At 32.7% G+C, this 14,103-nt stretch overlaps 1 protein-coding gene across 6 annotated transcripts in view; it reads right to left on the bottom strand.

Moving 5' to 3' along the window:
• Positions 1-14,103, bottom strand: part of LOC118195526 (acetyl-CoA acetyltransferase, mitochondrial-like) — a 137,429-nt gene that overhangs the window by 17,021 nt on the left and 106,305 nt on the right. For all 6 annotated transcript variants that reach the window (XM_085811786.1, XM_085811787.1, XM_035366848.2 and 3 more), the window contains 3 exons: positions 11,851-11,901; positions 2,386-2,487; positions 545-689 (listed from right to left, as the gene is read on the bottom strand). In XM_085811786.1, coding sequence (XP_085667912.1) covers positions 545-689; positions 2,386-2,487; positions 11,851-11,901 — 298 coding nt within the window. The remainder of the gene's footprint in view (positions 1-544; positions 690-2,385; positions 2,488-11,850; positions 11,902-14,103) is intronic.

Below are 14,103 nucleotides of genomic sequence, written 5' to 3'. Positions count from 1 at the left end.
TTTTGCCTAGAGATAGCACAGGGAGGAAAGGAGGGAAACTACAGCTCATGACCAAACTTTGTTTCATGGTTTTATCCATTTTATCATTAGCATGCCTGTCTGCCTAGGAGAAGGATGCCTTCTGAAACATTTCAAAGATAAACTAACTTATATTTATACCATATTTGAAGGAAACCATGATTTTAACCCTCTCCACTTTCAGAAACTGACCTCAGAATTAAATTCTGTAGGTAATACAATGAATGAAAAATCCAGTTAACAGCTAGTACGCAAATATGCTGGTGATTGCACATTGAACATGTTGCCAGCAGTTTCTGCATATAAAAAGTGTAACATAAGAATAGCTAGATGAAAAGAAGGTGAAGAAAACAGAGAGAAACAAACCTTAAGTGCTTATACAACACTGTGAACAACAACAGTAAAAATGCAATGCTACATTTTGTTTTGAAAGTTTTAATAGCATGAACATCAAATAATAAATTATTGACAAATCTGATGTATATTTTTATCATCCATAAGTTTCTTTAGCTTACGCATAACTTACCATCATTACAGAAAACAGGTTTAAGAGAAGGTATTTTTTCAAAGTTCACTCGCTTCAGTTCTTCATCTGTATTAATAATTATATCTGGTTTCCCTCTCTTTCCTGGCACAGTTACAGGCACAATCTCCTCTTCAAAAATACCTAACTAGAAAAATGATTAAAACACTTAAAAAGAATTAACAAAGTAAGCAATACACATTTAGAATAACATTAAGAAATATTTTTACATAAATAAAACCAACAATTACATCAGTTCAGAAGGATAATATACTTTTTGGTAATCTTGACTGATAATATTTAAACATTAAAAAAAATATACTTTTGAAATTAATACTCTACTTTGAGAGTTTGTGGCTGTAGTAGTTGCTCGAACAGTTTTAATCAGACAAAAAAGAAATGTAATTGTTAAAAATGCTTAGATTTTTTTCCTTGCATAAAATGAATAGCCACAAGCATACGGCTGATGGAATAAGAGGGGGAATTATCAGTAGATTGGAGGGAGGTCGATCTCAAGCACAGGTGGTTACAGAGCTCAGTGAATTACCCAGTGTTGTCTTACTGGCAAATGCACCAGCCCACCACTGCCAATCCAATGTAGAGGATGCATTGCATTCATGTAGAGAGACATACATTAAGGCTGTAATATGAGGGGACCCCATCATCCTGAAACCATAATAAACATGTTTTCTCAACCTGTTTGTGTCTTTCCTTTCTTGTGTTTTGTGTCATCAGTATTGCTCCAGAAAAGCATTTCCAACCACACATTGTTATAAGATTTTCCATCATCTACATGTACTCTATCTCTCCTGAAAGTATGTAACCAAACACTGCTGAAACACCCTGTATATAAAATTTGAAATCTTTTTTATGCGTATCAAAGAATTTGTATAAAGTCAGAGTTACGAATGTCCCATAGTAAATTTGATACATTTTTCAAGATATCTTGTAACCCAGCAATTGTGATCAAGAGTACCACTGCATGACAGTGTTAGATAATACCTTTTACAAGGATGCCTTCACATATACAGATTAGTTTTTAACTTTAGGGAAAGGAACCTTCATTAAAGTGCACCTACCCTTTAAACTAGGCCACAGCTATGCATGCAGATAGTCTGCTACTCTGATTAATAAAGCAAATGCAAATATACTGGTATAATGATGCTCCAGCATGCCAAGGCACCTTACTGAAGGTTTCTGTCTTGGCAAACATCTTGCATAAAGGTGCCAGGACTTTTGCACTAGATACTTTATAAAAGTAAAACATGATTTAAATGTACTATTAGATTCCAGCACTTTTTAATGCATTAAGTAATCTCTTTTCATATTAAAGATCAATGTTAGGCCAAAAAATATACACTAGATTTTCTGTACAGCCTCTTGCCTGCGAAGGTTTATATAGGAGTATAATTCCTAACATCAAATTAATTTTCTTAAAGCTGATTATTTGCAGTAAATCTTTAAGTTTGAAGCCAGGATTCAAATCCAATACTGCAATTTATAAAATAAATGTTATATTAATTTTACTGATTTAAAACTTACCAATGTAGTGGATAATAAGCACATCCAAACAGAAATTAAAGATGAATAAATTTTAGTTTCTTCTTATAATTTAGCCAAAATGTATGCTTTTGATTAAAATTATGTTATTAATTTCTCATACCTCACAATTTGTAATCTCATGAATAAAATTTTGCAGTTTTATTATGTTATGTACATTTAAGTTAAGTTTCAGTAATTGTACTGCTATTTTAATCTATGATAGATTTTCATCATATAAATAGCTTACTGCAAAATATTGTGTAGTTACATATAAAATAGAAAAGCAATAGGAAATACTTTACTTCTTCTGCAGCAATTGCTCTCTTGTAACTACTTATTGCATACTCATCTTGATCTTCTCTGGAAAAGTCAAATTTTCTTGCTATACCTTCAGCACACTTACCCTAAAATGACCAAAATATACATCTGTTGTAGATTCAAATAATTAAAAAATTTGAGCAAAACAATTTTATCTTATTTGTAAAATCCTAATTATAATTTTAAATAAATATTAAAAAAGAAAAAATTGCCAAAATATAAGACTCAAATGCCAATACTATGTCATAAAAATATTCATTATTTTACCAAAACTTCAGACATTTCTGACAAATATAAAAAGTATTATGGTTATGTAAAAATATTCTATTCATGCTGAAAGAAAATGTCACATGTCAGAAGCTAAAATAGCAAACAGAGTATTGAAAAAATGCCATCCCCGATCTCCAAATTTTTTAATTTAAAAAGGCATTCACATTCGAATGTTAAGAATTTTTAACTAAGACGATTCTGCTTCACCCAGTTATAAGGTTAATTCAATTACGGCAAAGCATGTGAAGGAAATCAAAGAAACCAAAGGAGAACTCCCCTGGTGGAGAACTTTTTAAAAACTTTATACAGTTACAAATAAATATAAACTATCAGTAATCAGTGGCTTTATCTACTCAGCAGTTAACAAGCTCCATATACGGGAAACACAAGCCAAAATGTTAAATATAACATGCATAGATAAAATAGAGCAGAAACAGTAGCTTGGGTCCCTTTGGCTCACAAATGAACAGAAAAAGATGTGGCGTGTCCATTAAGACAATGCTTGTATATAAATCATTCATCTTCACAATCATAATAAGTTTTAATGCAGTATGTGTTAATATGAATGACTACTCAAATTGTATACCAGTTTGGTGTGCTGCTAGAAATTCTTAGGAATCCAACTGATGAACAAGTGCTTTCCTTATCTACTCAGAGATTCCAGAAGGCTTATATGTTACAAGTTTGTGCCCATACCTGGCTTGCTGTTAGTGCCCTTTATAAACTAGCCACTATTTCAAACTAAAATAGGCCCTTATTTAGTTAAATATACCCAAAAATGTCCTTAGTTTACCACTAATATTCTTCATAGTTAAATTATACAGTCAAAAGTCGTTAATTCGGATACCCATAATTCGGAATAATCTATAATCCGGACCTCAAAACTAAAAACTTTCTGCGCATGCGTCGCGTTGACACATGCGCATAGGTGTTTACGCGCGCGCGTAAGACCTTTTACGACTGCGCATATGAGTGTGCGCAAGTGCAGAATATGTTTTCGCGTGCGCGTTTTATGTATAATGGACGTATAAGCTAAAATTATCTAATTATCTATTTCAGTTAATGTTGATGATTGCGTTGTTCCTTAATTTTCGAATTGGATCCGGCTTGTTATTTTTTGCAGACTGTAAGAGCAATTTTATAAAAGTAAGCTTAAACTTTCGATTATATCAAATAGAATTTCCGATATATATTTGTTAATATGTAAAGGATCTAAAGCGAAAGTATGTTTTGAAATCCAAAATCTGTTTATCAATTTCACGCTGCTCGGCGGGGGGAACGCCGCGACGGGCGCGTAATGAATTGGAAGTTGATCTGTCAGCACTATCCTTATCTTCAGCGCAGATGTTTTTATTTTATTTGGCTTATAATTCCTTACCAAATGTAGTATTTCATCTCGATATGCTCCGTCTTTGATATGATTTAAAACAAGTTCCTCGTCATTATAATTCGCTTCCGATAGCGAAGAAAGTGACAGAGGTTATTGAAAACGAAAAAATTTCGATTGACAAATTAGTCGGTATTCTCGACACAGCAATTATAGGACTTGAACAGCGGAACTTTGTAACTAAACAAGAAATTATGTCTGTTTAATAGAATTAAAGAGAAAGTATTATCACATGAAACGAAGCAACTTAAACAACTTACATTGAAAGAAATGTTTAATAAAGTAAACAAATAAATATTAAGCTTTTCCTTTTTGCAAATTTTGATACCCTTTAGATCATAATTGTTCTTTATTTCATAAATTACGGTTTCATATTTTTAATTTAAGAATTTCTGCATGCCATCTTACGAGATTTAAACTGATGATTTATAATCCGGAATCGCCGAAGTCCCGACGAGTCCGGATTAACGACTTTTGACTGTATTATAAATGAAATCTACAAGATGAAGTTGTTGATGATGTCATCATAATATAACCTTTGAGCAATATTTTCTGTCAACACAAATGCAAGGGAATTCAACCCCTGTTGACATAAATATGATCTAACATCATTTTCTATCAATTTTTAAAATTAGAAAAACTTCTTTCTGCTACAGCTACTAATACCAAAAGGGTGAAAAAAATTTATAGGCTAAACAGGTTCAGGTTAAGTATCTTATAAAAAGTACAAATGAATGTAGGAAGCTATTTTTTTTTGGTATTGTTACAGTTTTTGTATTCATTTAACTATTTTTAGTAGAATTTGTAGTTAAAATTGTTTTATATTCCTGTGCATTGCAACACGAGACTTATTTGAAGAGAAAGCTATGCCGGAAAAACTAAAATATAAAAGCACATGCATTTAACATTTTAATAAATATATATCTCGTAATTGTACCCTTGCTATCCAGAAAAATCAAGAAAATACTAGAATGTTCTTGTGCATTTAAAAAGCTTATAAAAGCTGGAGGAAAACATTTCAATTCAGTTTTTTTATAAAACTGTTGTTGTTTACTGTAGCGAATTCACGGCAAGGTCGGATTAGCGTTCTCTACGTTTCTCTGTTTTGAATTGAGTTATATTCAATGTTTTAGTAGTTTAAAATATAACTACTGTGAGATATTGTATGAATATCTCTGAAGAAATTTCAGCATTTTGTTTTATTTGTTGTAATAAGAAGAAATTTTATTCACTTTTCATCGGACTTGTGCATTCAATTTACTACGAACCTGTACGCATGCAACACTTTTTGGTGGTAGCGGTGGTATTTGAATGCCAATAATTAGAGTGATCGAAGAACAATTGAAGCAGTTGATAACTACACTTGCTGCATTCCAAGAAAAGATGGAAGCTGGCCAAGCATCCTTTAAAGAAGAGATTAAGGATGGTCAAGATTCTGTTAAAGAGGCGATGAAAGCTTGTCAAGATTCCATTAAAGAGGAGATCAATGCGGATCAATTATCTGTTACAGAGGAATGAAACTGTTCAGGAATCTGTTTAAGAGAAATGAAGGCTGTTCAAGGAAAGATTAAAGCAGGTCAAGAGGAAATGAAGAGGGAAATTACTTGCATAATAGAAAACAAGTTCGAGGCCATGGAAGAAACACTAGATACAGTTGAAGACAAAGTTGGTGAAATTCAAGAAAGAGTTTCTGTGGTGGAGCAACAAATGAAAGAAAGAGTTTTTGTCGTCCAACAACAAATTGATGAAAGGGTTTCTGCTGCTGTCATCAAAGAAGTTGACACCTTAAAAAGTTACAGGAATAGTAACAGAAGGAAAAGCACTGATTTGTTACTGGAAAAGTAACAGAAGGAAGCAATTCTGAGGGTTTTAAATTTTTACCCATGCCTGCTCATCCGTCCCTGAAGCTATGACGTATGATGGGAAGACCTCTTGGCAAGTGTATACGATGCAATTTTCTATAGCGGCAGATCCAAAAGGATGGAATTTCCAAGCAAAGGCCTTTCATCTCACCGCTTCTCTGAGAGCAGACACAGTGGATATCCTTTGGACTCTTCCTGAAAACCAAAGGGTAAATTTCGAAGCTCTGTCCAGTGCACTTTGGGGAAAAATGTTTGAAAAAGTACAGCATGCTTCAATTAAAATCCTGTCGACAGAAGCCCATCGAAACACTCCAGAAACTTGCCGCAGATGTTGAAAGGTTGTCCCACTTTGCATTTTTGGAGTGCCTGACAGAAACAAGGGAAATCCTGTTCTTGCAATATTTTATCAACAGCATCTGGGATCCTGAAATACAGAAAACTCAGCGAATGACGGATGTTAAGGACATAAAAAGGGCTCTAATACGCCATGAAATTCGAGGCAGCCCAGCAAGCAACTTGTAGAGCTCGCTACCCAGTCAGAGCTGTGGAAGTCCGCGAGTCAGTGTATCAATTAATGGCTCGTTTAGAATCTAGACAAATCAGTGCTTTGATATGGAGGAGTGAGAAGAAACTGGCTCTAAAGTGTTGGAAATGTGGTACTGAAAGGCACATACGACAGCATTGCAGAACACCCCAGGGCACGGAAAATAAAACACATGATTTGACCAGACAAGTCAGTGGCTTGAGATGGAACAAGAGAGAAAAGAAACCAATTCTAAAGTGCTGGAACTGAAGTGTTAAAGCCACATACAAAGGAACTGCAGAGCACAGAAAATAAGACAGATGAGTTAAACAGACAATTAAATGCCATGAGACGAAAAAGGAGTGACCAAAAACAAAAGTGCTGGAACTGTGGTTCTAAGGCCACATATGAAAGAATTGCAGAACACCCCAGGGCACAGAAATTAACACCATTTCCCAGCAATGATGGAGGAAACAAATTAACAACCACATCGAGAAACGGAGGTTGCCAGATAATGAAAAACATCGTTTTAAATAGCTCGAGATTTTTGCAGCGAGTGGCAACAGTAATGGCCTGTCCATCAATGAGCATATCGATGGTGTTAGTTGCAATATGATTATTGACACAGGAGCTAATGTTACTATCATTCGGAAAGATTTAGCTCAACAGTTTAAAGATAAACTCAGTTGGACACCATACTGTGTTGCAATCCAGACAGCGTCTGCTGATAAAATGGTCATAGATGAGAAGTTAAACGTGAGCATAACATTTCGAAGTGCTGCCTACTATCATACAGCATATGTGGCAGCCATTACTGATCCTTGCATACTCAGATTGAACTTTCTAAGGAAATATAATTTTTTGGACTTCAAAAACAACAGACTGCTTTCAACATCAGAGGACATAACTATCCATCATCAGAAGGATCCTCACCTGGAAACGCTGATGCATTGTCTGAAAAACCCAGCTCAGAAAGCTTCTGAAATCATACTAGGGTCGAAGAGAAACACAAGACAACTGGCTATTCTCCATCTTAGATGCTCTTCTATTGTGAACCTCATCTGGCTTGTGATCTTACGTTTGGTCGACCTCTGGATGCACCTTCACTGCCTAAAGAATACATCCAAGATCACCAGGCCCAGTTTGAAGTGATGCAAGAGCAAGTCAACTTGGCGGCGGAAAAAATGAAGACCCGATATGACACGAGAGCTGCTGGACATTGATTCAATGAAGGAGACAAGGTGTGGCTGTGGAACCAGATTCAATGAAAAGGACTCAGTCCTAAATTACAGTCACCTTGGGATGGTCAATAAACAGTGCTAAACGGGCTGAATGATGTCGTGGTTTGGATCGGTAAGTCATCGAACTCTAAACTTAAAGTCGTTCATTACGACAGGTTAGCAGCTTACTATGGTCATAGCACGTAGTATATATATATTGTAAATATTATTGTAAATAATATAAGACCATGGTCATTTTTGTTTTTAAATTCGTATTTGATTTGACTTGCATATAGTATTTGATTTGTTTTAAGTTATTGCAATTGTTTATGTTGTTATTATAATGTAATGTTTAATATTGCATTTATGCTTAGTTGCAAGTTTGGCTTCCTGTCCAGAAATTGTACTAACGGGACGTGCAATCTTTGGAAAGGGGGCAACGTTACAGTTTTTGTATTTAATTAGCTATTTTTAGTAGAATTTGTAATTAAAATTGTTTTATATCCTGTGCAATGCAGCATGAGACTTATTTAAAAAGAAAGCTATGCCGGAAAAATTAAAATGCAGGAGCATGCGCATTTAACATTTTAATAAATAGATATCTCATAATTGTGCTCTTGCTGTTCAGAAAAATTCAGAAAATATGAGAATGTTCTTGTGCATTTAAAAAGCTTATAGAAGCTGGAAGAAAACATCTCAATTTGGTTGTTTAGAAAACTGTTGTTGTTTATTGTAGCCAATTTGCGGCGAGATCGGATTAGCTTTCTCTATGTTTCTCCGTTCCGATTTGAGTTATATTCAACGTTATAGTAGTTTAAAATATACCTACTGTGAGATATTGCTATATTGTATGAATATCTCTGAGGAAGTTTTAGAATTTTGTTTTATTTGTTGTAATAAGAATAAATTTTATTCACGTTTCATCATACTTGTGCATTCAATTTACTACGAACCCGTACACATGCAACAGTATTTTTCACCACTTCAGATATGAGATCCAATCGACTGCAAAATTTTATAATGACAATTTTATAGTTTTACAGTTACTGTACACTTATTTTATCATTTGAGTTAAATTAGGCAGCAAATTTTTGCTAATCAGCTTGCATCTAATTTTTAAGATCATAAAGGAATGGCTAATATATGATGACAATTCTGGGCTGCTTAAATCATTGCTTCAACAGAAAATGCTTCATATATAAATAGATTGAAGAAATATTTTGGAACTGTTTTTCTGAAACTGCTGTAGTTTTGTTAGAATGTTCATAACTGAACATTCATTTCTTTTGTTAAATTATAATGGTTTTGAATACATGTTACAATACAAAAACAAAATAACTACAGCAACATGAATGCAAAATAAAATTAAAGATATGATTTTCTAGATGAAGCAATAAAGAATCGATTTAAAAGTTAAAAAAAAAAAATCTCTTACAAAGTAATAGCCAGTCCAAAGTAAACTTAAACCGGTAAAACTATAAAGATAAAATATAAAAAACAACTCCATCTTAAAAAATAAAAATAATAACAACAAAAAATAATAGTTTCAGCCTACTGTAAAATTTTTTTAATGTTCAAATATCACGCTTTGCACTAGATGTCCTGATATTGGCTTTATACGTAAATGACACAGTGCAATATTTTGATAGCTTTCTCCAGTCCTTTTGATAAACCAAGATATTCACATTCATGAAAAGAACTTGGTTGACACTCTATGTGGCTGTCTATGCCTGCAGTCAGACCAACTAGTGCCAAGGACATAAGATCCAATAGAGTTCACATCTACTGAGGTACTGCTTGGTCCAATTATGCTATATCCTCAGACTTCTGATATATTGGCAAAATGAACTACAGTCAAATACCAAAAATCTGCCGACCTGAAATCCCCCAACTCCTGGAATCCAAGTTACCTCTCAAAATATAAACATTCAGTTTATAGGTTACGGAAACCACAACATTGAGTACGAAATACCGAAGAAAAAATACTTACCGAATAATGACGTCATAATTACCGAATAATAATGAGTCACAATGGAAATACCAAATTATTGACATCATGATAAAAGTTTTTTTCCCTCTAATCTGCATCGAGGTAAAAAAGCAGATGATTCTCTCAACTCTTCTTTTAAGTTCACGATTCACGTTGTATTTTCTGAGCTTTGTTATTTCACAAGATTATTTAGTGCTGCCTTTTTTTTAATCCAGATATTTTGTGGATAAATTAAGAATATTTTAAATTTCAGCCCCTTTTAATACAATGACAGATAAGAAATGCACTCATGATTTTACTGTTTGCAACGTTGAAAAACATAAACATGTTGCATTGACGGTAATGCAAAAAGTGCAAATTCTGCAAAAGATGGAGGCAGGTTTCACTCCTCAGTTTATAGCAGATTTGATGGAATTGCAACACGATTGTGTATGATATACGGAGAAATAAAGAAAAGCTGTTGAAATTTTACAACAACAGCGATTCTAACACTGGAAATCTTTGCAACATGCGAAATCTGCAAACCTGGATGCTGTGTACATATAATACAATGAATAATGTAATCAATTTATATTTGTAATACTAATTTAATGCATATAATAAATTATTGCAATAATGTATATAATAATTTAATTAAATGTATCTAACACACATTATTTATTTTGCACTTTGCGTTTGAATATTATGATTAATCTTTTCTGTCCTGAAATCCCTAAACTCCGCACAACCTCTGGTCCCAAGCTTTGCAGATTTCTGGACTTCTACTGTTGTTACACAGGAATATACACTGTAAATCAAATGCATTCCTTATAAATTTTACATACTTATGCACGGCAACAGTCTTTATAGACCTCAGCTATAACAGTATGATTTTCCATACTGAACCATAATGATATGTTTTCAAACAAGGATTCCACCCTCCTAATAATCCCTTTTGTTAATGTAGGAAAGGTCACAGCACACCTCTGGACCTTACTAAATATACATGCATTGAAAATTTCTCCAGGCTAAAACAGAACTTCTTAGTAAAAAGTACACTAACACATTTTTGTGAGCTTCAAGCAATGTGGTCAATAAAAAATTTTCTATAGATTTGCATATATTACATAATTAAAGTGAAGTATATAGTAGGCTGCTTTTCTAACACCACTAACTCACACAGCTATTGAGATACAATTTGCCAGGATATGGTGATTCTGAAGATGTCAACAAGTATGCAAGTCCAATGTATTCACAGCATATACCTTGTATGGTCACATACCAATCCTGCTAAGCAGGTAATACATACCTTCAAACTTCACCATTCTGAAATCTTCAAAACTTAAAAATAGTGCTTCCATGCTTAGATGCTGTAGCATTTGGCTCTGATTGTGCCCAATATATAATCTTTCAATGATTCTATTACACATGCCACTGATATGGCTTTTGTATGTAAAATACTTTAGAATGGCTATTTTTCCATAGTGAAAATATATAAATTTAGATATGATCAGCACAAAAATAAGGGAGATTAATCATTTTTTATGAACACAATGATAATTGATGTTAGTAAAAGTTTCTAACTGACACATAGTAAAGAATTACTAATCATCTTGCAAAATGACACTGATACAAATTGGACATAGCAAAGACAGAGACATATCACGAAATGGAAACCAAAATTCATTATTATTTACTAGGATCTTTTATAAATAACAGTATATCATTTGATATTATAAATTAAATTAGTAGTATTATCAATATTAATGGCCAATTGATGTCTGAAAATTTTTTTTGATGGAAATGATTACTTTAAATAATTAGAGACCTTGAATGACAGTAAAAAATATGGAAGACTTAGGAGATCACTATAGGAGATGAGGAAATATAAAGAATTAGCTCAAATATGAGAGTTCCCACGAAATATGGAAGAGTTCATCACCATAACAATACTCACTAGAAAATATGAACACAACCTACCTGAACAACTGAGAAATTAAATGTTATAAGTTTCCTTTACTGCCAATTTTGTGGGAACTTCCATTTATCCTCTCAAAAGAGCCAAACAACATTGACATCAGCTAAACATGTTTCAAACTAGTACAGTCATACATGAATATCAGCCAATACTTTAAATTATTGACTATTAGATGTTCATATAAAATTAATTAATCTTATAAACCATATCTTAACTAACAAAATATGAAATAATACACACCATATGTCCATTACCATGTGCATCTGTTAGGCCATCAATTACTAATCCATCCTATAAAACAGAGACTAAAATTTTAACATGTGAATGGGAGGGAACTTAGTAAAATTATGACAGATAAAATATATCAAAAGCAATGCAAGGATTTACATTTTTCATATACAATTACATTGCAACTTTTCCTTGCATTAAAACATGAATTAAAAATTTAGTTATTAAATACATATTGATATAAGTGTATATAAAATCAGGTAACAGTATGAAAATATTTGTCCTCAGTACATACCAAAATTATGAATTTGCATTATCGCTGTATGGTGGAAAATTAGAATCGAATTATGAAGTCTGTATAATGATTTTTTTCATTCATTTATAGCACATGCATCTATTTATTTTGGCATTACGTACTACCATTAAAATCTTAAGAGATACATTCGTGTGAAAGCAGCAAGAAAGCAGATTCATATAGTATGGGATCCCATGCCATTGATACAATACATACAAGTGACTAAACTACCCTATAGGAAATATTTTGAACAATTATTATAACTTTATTTATTACTGCACAGTTTTCTTCAGAACATAATTTTTATGTAAAATACCTAAATAATTGCAACTGAATTTAAAGATTGTCTTTCTTCATATTTATTTTTAATATAATTTATTTCAAATAAGAATTATTGAAGTTAATAGATTCTAGAACTGATTTGATTGATTTCAAAAAAAGAATTTACTGCTTCATTTCACAAAATTAATTACTAATGTAACATTTTATTCATTCTGAACTTCCTTTCAAATAGGTTAAAAATTATATGCAATCTTCTGACATGTCAGCAAATACTTAAATAGAAAAATTTTTAATACTTTTTAATGGTACAGTAAAAGCCTGATTATTTGGCATTCAACTAACAAAAAAGAACAAATAACTGGAAGATTTTAGTAAAAAAAAAATTAATAAGTAAAATTTTAATAAAAAAAAATACTGTCATAGAGTTTGTAATACTATTAACACATATACATTCTTGCCAAACAGTGTGATTTGAGATTTAGTGGCAATAATGGATAAGCATGATGTCCTAACACAATCATCAGAAGTTCATTTTGGTTTAACGTGAACTTGATTAATTCTTGATAAGCTGAGTTAATTTTTGTAGAGTAGAATATAAGTTACACAGGGTGAATCTGAATAAGAGGGCAGAATTTAGGGGATGATAGAAGGCAGCTATACGAGTAATATTCATCCTAGAATGTATGGTCGGAATGCAAAAGGCGAGACGCTAGGTGGCATTGTAAATAAATAGTATAAAAAGGATCAGTCTTCGCACTCAACAACATTTTCTATTGTGGATTGCCAGTTATATAAACCATAAAATTTCCAGGGCAATGGATTGATCAAGATGGTCCCATAGCTTGGCCACTAAGATCACTGGATCTTTTGTGTTTAAGACTTTTTCTTGTAGGACCATATAAAAAGACTAATCTTCGAGTCCCCCACTGAAACCAAATCAGATCTAGTCACCATAATCATTGTTGTTGTCTGCAATTATTCGGGAAATGCCTGATGTCTTCGCAAATGTGCGTCAATCCCCCCAATCTCGAAAATCTGAAGCCTGCATTACAGCTGGCAGTTTTTTTAGTCTTTTGAGCAATTTCTATTAGCATGTTCTGTTAATAAAATGTTTTCTGAAGTATCTTCTCCTTCTTGGGTTAATTCTTTAAATGTGACAATGGAAAACTACCCTTTAACTTCTCACTGCTTGCATTTTGACCATACATTCTAAGATGAATATCCCTCATATAGCTGCCTTCTGTCACCCCTTCAAGTTTTGTATTCTTGTTCAGATTCAACCTGTATGTTTTTCTCACATTTTGAAAAAAATATTAATATCTGTAGCTGCATGAAGTAGAGTATTTTCAAAGTTACAGGATCCGAGTATAAAAAAAGCCACGATACATGACACTGAAAATGGATAAACAATGGTGATAGAACATGAGAAATTATAAGTTTTTATGCTATATTCGTAATTTTTACCTCTTTATTTTTAACTGAATAAAGAATGATATGTTCATTTAAACTTCTGCCAAAATGATTGACAACATTTAAGGAAATCTAAGACCTATGAATTACACCAGGTTTTTATAAGACTGAAATGTGTTTTATTTATTTTTAACCACTTAACTGTTTCATTTTCCAGCCATACTGTGACCAAAAATAAGCATATTTTTTATAAACAATTTTGTATTCTAGTCGATTAC

The sequence above is a fragment of the Stegodyphus dumicola genome, chromosome 2, assembly GCF_044657685.1.
Source record: "Stegodyphus dumicola isolate Sdum_Otavi_A_Nest chromosome 2, ASM4465768v1".
NCBI lineage: Eukaryota > Metazoa > Arthropoda > Arachnida > Araneae > Eresidae > Stegodyphus > Stegodyphus dumicola.
The sequence above is the reverse complement of the archived record's forward strand: the minus strand, read 5'-3'. Positions and strand labels throughout refer to the sequence as shown.